General features: G+C 34.3%; 1 protein-coding gene across 1 annotated transcript; it reads right to left on the bottom strand.

Annotated features, from left to right (window-relative positions):
* Window positions 1-662: 662 nt before the first annotated feature.
* LOC120078257 (Clathrin adaptor complexes medium subunit family protein) lies at window positions 663-9268 on the bottom strand. Its single transcript, XM_039032481.2, has 13 exons — window positions 8819-9268; window positions 7854-8031; window positions 7530-7620; window positions 6580-6674; window positions 6182-6271; window positions 6058-6106; window positions 5844-5982; window positions 4255-4371; window positions 3300-3390; window positions 3075-3217; window positions 2377-2491; window positions 1789-1833; window positions 663-1163 (listed from the first exon to the last, which is right to left on the bottom strand). The coding sequence occupies exons 1-13, from the start codon at window positions 8899-8901 to the stop codon at window positions 1083-1085; spliced, it is 1317 nt and encodes a 438-aa protein (XP_038888409.1). The 5' UTR covers window positions 8902-9268; the 3' UTR covers window positions 663-1082.
* Between the last annotated feature and the right edge of the window lie 282 nt (window positions 9269-9550).

The raw sequence follows: 9550 nt of genomic DNA, 5'->3' as shown, positions 1-9550 counted from the left end.
CAAAAGCCAATTATATTTGTTTCGCCCCTTGAGCACGTGATTAGTCTTGGAGATAAAGCAAACACATTCTAGTTCTACATTCTAATTCATATCATTATATCTAAAGAGCTTTAAACTTTCAATTTAGTGTCTAATAGGTTCATGAATCTTAAAAGATGGTCATTAGAGTTCAAAATTGAAAGTTAATGATATTATATATTTTTTAAAATCCAAGAACCAAATAGGAAAAACCTCAAAAATTCAAAAACATAGACATAAAGCATGAAAATACAGACAAAACTTATAATTTAACCAAAACAAAATAGAAACTCAATACAAATGCTAAAAAAATGTTGCTTTTTAATGTGAACAAAAGTAAAAATTTGGGTAGATAAGACACCAATTTTCTTAAAAGTTGATTAGATTCTCCACGCAACAATTAATTGTTGAACTAAAAAGGAGTAACCAAAATTATTCCAATATGCCATTACAATATATGACACCATCTAATAACAGCTCCATATAGGTTCAACATTTATGTATCTTAATAACCATTCAGATTCAGTACATGTTTGGAATACATCCAATAATACTAGATTGTTTGAGCCCCTTAAATAATTTCTTGCACTTCTTAATTGTTTAAGAACTTCAATAACACAAAATATATCAATCAAGATTGACCCTTTAGAGAAAGGCAAATTTCACAACATTGATCACAAGCCAACATCAAAGAAATTCATCCAAGAACAAAAAAATTTCACTACAAAGCCTTGATTACAACAGAAAGCAGCAGGCAGCCAGACGAAATAACTTCGTTTTTCTATGCCGAAAAAATAAGCAGAAAAGAGGGAGGAAAGAATATAGAGGTTTGGTTTACATATGCTAACAGTATAAACATCAGAAGCTAGGCTCAAAGGTGAAGGACAATAAAACAAAAGCAACTATAATGCTCAAATGATCCATCAAAAACCACCCGTCTCTCCATGAAGCTTCTCTTATATACCCTCAATATAATCACGGTGTCGACGAGAAAGCTGTGCACATTCTCTCTGTCCGATCAATTTTTTCCTTTCTCTACACTTTTGCACTAGATCTTTATAATTCTAACACCGGATCTCGTATGATCCAGCTTTAGTAATGTAACGAACCCATTCAACTGTATTGTAACCACTCTTCTCCCACACCTGAAGAACAAAGTGACAAAAAGGGTTCATTTTGGACCAGCAGGAAAGAGTTGGCACTCACATTACTAAAACTACAGCACTTGAGAATTTTCTAATGACAAAACTTCGAGTCAAACATATCTTAGACTGATCTTTGAACCTTCTTTGGAATGAGGTTTTAAGTGTTTACAAAATTATGCACTTAGAAAGTTCGTTCCAAACAAATCCTTAAACCCACTCGCATAACTAATTTACTAATACCGCTAAAAAAAGATGCTAGTTATTTCAAATTTCAAAGAAACGCATGGTAAGAAATTACATCTAGCATGCCTTCTAGAGATATTCAGATTTGCACATGAAAGCCGGTCTAATGTTTGAACCCTCCCTCCTTAACTCTTACTTTAATGAAAAAATAAAATGAAGTCCATACAACTGTTTAGATTAATGCAAATTCTATCAGATCAGAAATTAGTCATCTAGCATCATTCACAAGAGACATTTTTTCCTTTTTCTTCCAACTATTGTCGTGCCATAAACTGAATGGTTTCATCACAGAATATTTATATATATATATATATATGTCATAACATCATATGCATGGATGGACTTCTCTGCTACCAAGTAGTTGGAAAAAAACAATAAATACCTTAAGGAAACGGACTCGTAAACCAGATGCCGTGAACATGGGAACCTGTAAACCCAAAAGTATAAATATTTTACCCGCAACATAATTATAAGCCAGAGAAGAAAGAAATTAACGCCCTAATTCATATGAACATCTATACCCAGTTTGAAGATGGTAAACCGGTCCTTGTGACGACATTTTAAAATCTCTCTTTTTCTTAATGAAGCTGTTTAGGAGAAAACGTTTTAGAATCTTCTTTTTATTTTTGGTGACCAAATTTTTAAAAATAACTACAGTTGATATTTTATTTATGGAACAAAAAATTGTTTCTTATTTGGGAACAATATAGAAACCTGTTTGGCCAATGAACACTTAAAACAGTTTTCAGTCTCAGGCTAACCATTTAACAAGAAGAACATGCAAATGTTCTTTTAAACAGTTCTAAAAACTATTGCAGAACAAAAACCACGATGGAGAGAGCACTATGAAAACCATTGAAGCAACCCCCAACAGAGCAGGAGAATAAAGCCCGTGCCTAAGCTAATGTTAAAGAAAATCCATCAATGCATCGTCACTAAAATAGTATGATATGATTAAATCTTTGAGAACCTGAAACTCCATCTGAATTGGTGGCCGTGTCCAAGGCTTCCTTTCGGTCATTGTAGAAATCAGCTCGACTTCTGCACTCATGGTTGGTTCTGTTTGTCCAGGAAATTTTCTGATCCTAAAATTGACAAAAATAAAAATCTAAGCCACAACTACATATTCATAAACATGAGACTGAACATAATATACTCATTCAGCAGAAAATTAAGTTCATGTGAGAACGTGAGAAGCCCTGTTAAGGAAATCATAGTGTACAAAGTCTTTTTATTTATTTTGAGGTGGAATTCTAAAGGCATCAATTAAGATCGATCGAGAATCGAGAAGCTTGTGGATAATATGAATTATGAAATGAAATCACATACACCTAAACTCATTGCACAAATATAAGAGAATGCATGCATGTAGGACATGTATAATGAAAAAAGAAAAGAAACAAGAAAGCAACCACATGAGCATGTGATAAGTAAAAACCAAAAAGGATTACAGAAATCTATGTGAGAATCGAGATTACACCATAACAAACTAAGACTGAAAACATGTAGACATTTGTAATAAATGGGAAAAAAAACTATAGATGATATGATATCACAAAGATGTAACTGCACAAATATCTATGATACAAAATGATCATTACCACGTATTTGTCCAAAGAAAAAACCAGAAACTCAATGAGCATATTTAAAACTACAGAAAACACTCACTTCCACACAATGCAATCGATTGAGGCATTGTACTTGGCTCGACCTGATGTCACTTGAAAACTAGTTTTAGCTGTCTGTTTTGGAACAGGAATTTTAATGACCACGCCAAGAGCAAACATTTTTGCACCAAAGACACTCTTCACCTGAAGGCCAGTAGATATTGGACTTAAAAAGAATTGTAGAACTTGGTACATCAAGATCATCAAAAGTAAGAGAACCACAAACCTTAACATTAACTTCCATATGTGTCCTACCAAGCTCCTTAATTGTCGGGAGTACACGGAATGGAAGATTAACACCCTCAGTAATACGATATCTGCATCAAAAGAGGATCAAGACATTATATCAGATATAGGAGAAGAAATACCTTGCACATATGAGAGAATAACCATGAAAATGGAATAAACTTTCAGTTTGCCTCCAAACAGAATATTATCCATTTCCCTCTCTCTACCTCAATAGGGTGGAGTTTTTTGTCCTTCCCTCTATGACAGATCAATCACATGAATAATTTTTGCACGAGTTGCACACTAAATGTTCCATGCAGGTACAACTAATGACTCACTCAAATACGGATAAAAAATCGAATCAACTTTAAATAAGTGCAAAAGCACTCATACTTGCTTCATAAGTACAAAACTGTGTCCATGACATGCTGATAGGGACCGCAACAAACATTACTGAGGTGAACTGTGAGACCCCAAATTATCCATACTTATGGAGGAAGGGACAAATTGGGGAATGCACAAGCGACAGATGGGTAAAGGGACGTCAATTCTGTTATCTAGTGCGGGGACCAGCTGTGGGTTTTATGAAAGAGAATAAGTTCTGGAAGTTTTGGAAAGCTGAGGCTTAGGAGGGGATTTCCAGCTCTCTTCCATGCGCCAAATCGTTCATCATTTTCTTATTTCTATTTTTTATTGTTCTTGTTCTTTTGAACTTTTGTCATTGTTGTGGATCTCTGTTCTTCATTTGGCAATAGAAATATCACAGGGGGGTTCCTATTCCCCTGTTTTCAGGAACTTGTTGGTTTATTCTGTTAGCAGGAGAAGAAGATACCTAACGAAAACCTCCATATTTCATCGAAATGAAAATGGTATATTCTATAATGGTAATAACTAAAATAAATGGAATCTCAACTTTAATCAACACATGAGACAGATTAAAGATTCAAGCTTACTTCATCAATTCAAATTCCCCATCTGGGGGCACAAAGCTGACTGTCTTCTCTGAGTTAAACCTCGTCAAATTTACACATTGATGAAAAGTAACATCATCAAGCTCAATTGTTTTGCCACTGCAAAATAAATCATAAAACAAAAAATGCGTATCTTATTAAATCAGAACTACAACGGGGGATCGTTAACTCTATACTACAGTAACTGGACCAATGAAATATCACAAAATAAAGAAAAATGTGAAACCAAAATCTCTTCTAAAGAAATAAACATTTCATTGATATAATGGAATGAGACTAATGCTCAAAATACAAGGAGACTTAAAATATAGAATCTTAGGATGTGGAGATGCACCCAGATATCTCAATTAAGTTGACACATCCTTAGCATCCTCATTACATCCAATACAAAACAAAAAAACACTACTTATGAGAAACCGAAATCTCTTCTTGAATCCTACGAAATTCCACACTGCTTCTGAGCTAAAGTAAACATGTATGTAAGAAAGGCCTAAGCCAAATTACTCTTCACAGCCACAATTCAAAAGATGAAAATAGTGAAACTACTCAAACTGCTTATAACTGTTTTTTTGCTCCTTATATAAATTCGGGCAAATAGCACAAGACAACTTGTTTAACATGAAAGTTTTCAACAACTGATTTTAATTGCAGAATAAGAGTGGAGAAAAACTTCATGACACACATGAAGTTAAATAAAAAGCACAAAAACTGATCCACTAATACACAAAGACACGTGAAAATGCTTAACATTAAATCTAGAAGGAAAAAGAAGAAATAAGAAATACAACATAAAGATAGAGCAAAACCATTTGTTTCTCGTTAAAAGTACATAAAAAACAACACGAACATATGGAAAACTAGTATTCATCCTAGTTCAGAAAAGAACCCTGCATCCATGTAATGTACAGGGCATTATCGTGATTCTGAATTAGAATATTATATTGACGAGATCTTATTTAAAGAACAATAAGTTTGGTACTTGAACTTTCAAGGTTGGAACTTTAAGAGATTTCTAATACTAATAGGTCTAGCACCTAGAATTTCAATCTAGCATCTTAAGTCCATGTTGTTAACTTCTTCATTTTACAACTGACAGTAAGGCACATGAAATTGACATTAATCAAATATCAGCATCGAAAATTGACATTAATCAAATATCAGCATCAAAAAGCAATGGCAATGGAATTGTTTCTTATCCAAAAAAAAAAAAAAAAAAGGAATGGTAATGCCAACCCAAGAAATCTTTTCAAAACTTCTTAAGAGAACTTACCAAGCAGATCAGAATAGAATTTTTTGGTACAACACTACAATAAAAACATAATAGACTATACAATTATGTCAAAAGAAACTGAAGAAGCTATAAAAGATGCACTCCGTATAGCTACACAATACAAATACATGATAAAACTAATCATGTATGAAAAGAAATCCAGTTGAAAAAGAGAGGAGTTAAGGATGCTAAATAAATAATTGAGTTTGGTGTAAAAAAGGGTAGCCTTGGATGGCCAAGATAAATCAATAAAATATAGTATGGCTGTAGAGTATCATTGAAGTCACCCATGAGAAACTACCTCTTAGTTGGACGGGACTTCAACTGTGACTCTTTCTCAAGGCCAATCTTATCATTTAAACCCAACTTTAAATCAGGCATTCCAGAAAGAAAGCACTTCATAAGAATCTTCCCAGTTACATCGCAACGCAGAACACTACCTATGATCACCAATAGTTTTTAAGTTTCCACAATGGGTATGTGACACAAAAGGAACTTTGAAAGCCATTCACTACCTTTTGAAGACATAAGAAGGTTTACACTTTCAACAATATCTAAAAAGACCTGCATACAGAAAATGTTCAGAATTTAGTTAGGTTCTTTATTCATGCAAACAAAAGAGAAAGACTCGCCATTCACCTCATTCTTTTTATATACAAGGCCTTCCCTTCGCCAACCAACAGCACCAGTAACTTGTAAAGTTGCATTTGGGACAGGTTTATCCGAAGGCTTTTTTAGCATAGGGTGCAAAAAAAAAGGACGTCAGTAAATATCATTTATAAACAGACATTTATTCCTCTTTAAAACTATATTTTTACTTTTGCCACAAGAGAAACTTTTATTGATTTAGAGAAAATTCACGAAGGAAAAGAAGATGACAAATCCTCTTAATATAAATAGCAAGCAAACTATGAAGGGTGTTAGAGAGATGTAGAAAAAAATTGTACGGTACAGCAATGTTACAGTTAAGCCTCCTTAACATGCTCAAAATCTGGCTTATCCCGCCAGGTTGTTGGAAAATATACATATTATCTAACCTTGGATGAGAATGGAGAGCGAACTCCTTCTTGAGTGATATACAGTTTTAGAATTTCGGGAGAGAGGTTTTGTGGGTAGCCAAAATCCATTATTTCTGCAATTAAGGCAGATATCAGCCTTCCACTCATTTCCATGACATAAATGCCTCTAGTTTTCAAAATCAGTAATAATAAAGCAACAGGTATGCCATGCATGTCCAATTGTAAGCATATACATAAACTTCCAGTAACAAATACACACACATATGTAAGATAAAACAGATCACAGATCTACTCAATTTAACACAACCAAAAGCTCTAATAGAAAACTAGGAATGTTTCTTTTTTCCCTTTAAAAAAACAAAACAAGCTTTCACAAAAAAGTAACAGAGGGGCATACAAAGAATTGGTTCCACAAGATGTATGAGCGTATAATTAGTATAGTAAATTGTCATGCTAACCCTTCGACCACAATAGAAAATAAAAGGTATTACAATTGTCTATAGACAATCTAGTAATTGAACAACTCAACACTCTAGTAATTGAACAACTCAGTCACAGAATATAGCCCATACCACATATTGCATGATATCTCATAAGGGACCACACCTCACCCGAAGATCTCTCAGCCCCTCTAAAAATTCTATTGTTTTTCTCCCTTGAAGACCCCAAGCAATAGCACAAAGAGCAGTCCACAGCAGGTGGCCCATTTCTACTTGTGCTAGTAGAATGTTTTTTCCCCTTCTTTTTCATTTAATTTTTTAACAAGAAAATTATAGTCCTATGGCACAGTTTTTACAAAATAAACTTTATTCAGCAATATAACTGTTACAATTTTTTTCTGCTTGAAGCTGATCAAACTATTAAGTATTAACTATGTTTCTCTCTCTCATACTTGCTCTCATAACAAAAAGACCAAACATAGAAAGTAAGAAAACAAGAATGGAAACTGCCAAGAAGGCATCACATACCATCCAAGAGCTCGTAAATAAGAACAAAATTGTTTCGAATTGCATCTTCATCAAAAGCGCCACCAAAATAAGATTTGAACAGTGCAACAGCCTGTAAGAAAAACTCACTCATAAGTCCCATAAAAATAAGATATGTTTCCTTTATTATTTGGCTAAACTCAATTCCACAGAAATTTGACTGCATAAAAAACGGTGTTTAATATCCTAAATAAGGCAGCTAAATATAAATTCGAAAATAGTTGATTAATCAAGCATCAAAACTTAACTCATGAAGGGAAAAAATATTCCACCAAAGTATACAACCACAAGGAAGATGCTAAATACCTCAACCACAAACTTGAATGCACAAGCTACATTTGCATTACTGCTTACAACAATCACAATGTATACATTGCTAATTCTCATGTAAAAGAAAGAGCAACCACCAATCTGCCGCACAGGACACGTGCCAAGTTCTTTTGTCTGCATTATATGTGTTCGGAAGGCATCCACCATATTTCCCCTGAGAGAATTTATTAGATTTAGAAAGTTAAACAGCATAAATTAACGAGAAAACATAAATATGCATAAAACTTCCATCCATAAGCTGAAATAAGCAATATTCCATCAATGCAATAATATTACGCCTGTAGATATCAGAGACAATAGAATAACCAAACACCTTGAAACTAATACTACACACCACACTTTTAGAAGCTTAAAAAAGTCATTTCGGCTTACCACCATTTTTGCATAGGGGCTTCTCTACGGTAACCCTACCAAAAAAATGACATAATAAACAAGGGTAGCAGGGTTTTCTACATTGCGTCATAAGGTAATTTACCATTTTCTTTTTCTTGTTTTTCACTCTTTTTCCTTCCTACTCACCTTCTCATTTTCTTCTCATCCCTCCTTATTCATCTACTTCTTCTATTCCTCTCTTGTCATCTTCTTGCTCTTCTTCCTCTTCTTCAAGAGTGAGGCGAGTGCTCGTAACCCCATTGCAACTAAGAAGTACACCTTTTAAACCACTAATTGAGCACCAAATATATAACATTACCATGGAAACCCCATAGTCCACAATTCGATTCCGATAATCATCTCAGACTCAATTACAAAGAACCTCAATTTAAACAACACTTTCCAAATTGTAAACTCTACCCAATAAACAAAATCGTATCCAGACTTCCCCCAACCTAATAATATATCCTCCAAAGTGATCTTATAAGCACAAAGGCACGCCGCGAACCTTTTCAATACTAATTGAAACTCAGAAGAACAAGAAAAAGAAGAAAACGAGATAAAATTACCCGACATCGTCGCGGTAGAGACGATTAATGAGAACATCCCCTCGGAGATTGAGGAAGTAAATGGCTGATGCAGCCACCGGCATGTCTGATCCAGCGGATCGTGTCCCAAAGTAATAAGACACAGAAGAGAACGAGGTTGAGGAAAAAGTGAAAAAAACTATGAGAGTCAGACGGAGACAAAGAAGTAGTAGGGATGAGATCTGGAGAAATGGAGAAGTGGAATCTGGAATTGAGATGGGAAATCTTTTGGTGAAGAAGAAGAAGGGATTTCTGTGATTCTTCCCTGCAACTATGAACTCAGAATTGTTGACCCAACCGAAGTCCGAACAAGATGCAATAACAAAAAGCAGAAAAATGGTTTTTCTTTTTCTTTTTTCATTTTTCAAAAAAAATTAAAAAATGAAAATAAAAAAAGGGAAACGAAGCCACTCTTTTTTGGCAATCAGAGTCAGGTTTCGACCCTGGAACCTGTAGGTTATAGACCCACCACGATTCCGCTGCGCCATTCTGATTCGTTGATATAAGGTTTGTTAATATTATAATTATTCGCTATAGTTCTACTGACTTTCCGCCACATCGGAGGACGAGTTACATTACATACAAGTTATAAATACTATAATGTACGTGTACCCAAAGTTTATTCTAAAATATTCGTGACATATAAGGAAAAAATTAAGATGTTGATGAGGATATCAAAGTCTTAATTTTACACTAATGTAAATGTATGGACAT

This window comes from Benincasa hispida, chromosome 5, assembly GCF_027475165.1.
Source record: "Benincasa hispida cultivar pf3 chromosome 5, pf3_genome.v1.1, whole genome shotgun sequence".
Taxonomy (NCBI): Eukaryota; Viridiplantae; Streptophyta; class Magnoliopsida; order Cucurbitales; family Cucurbitaceae; genus Benincasa; species Benincasa hispida.
Note: the sequence above shows the minus strand (reverse complement) of the source record. Positions and strands in the feature narration are given on the sequence as shown.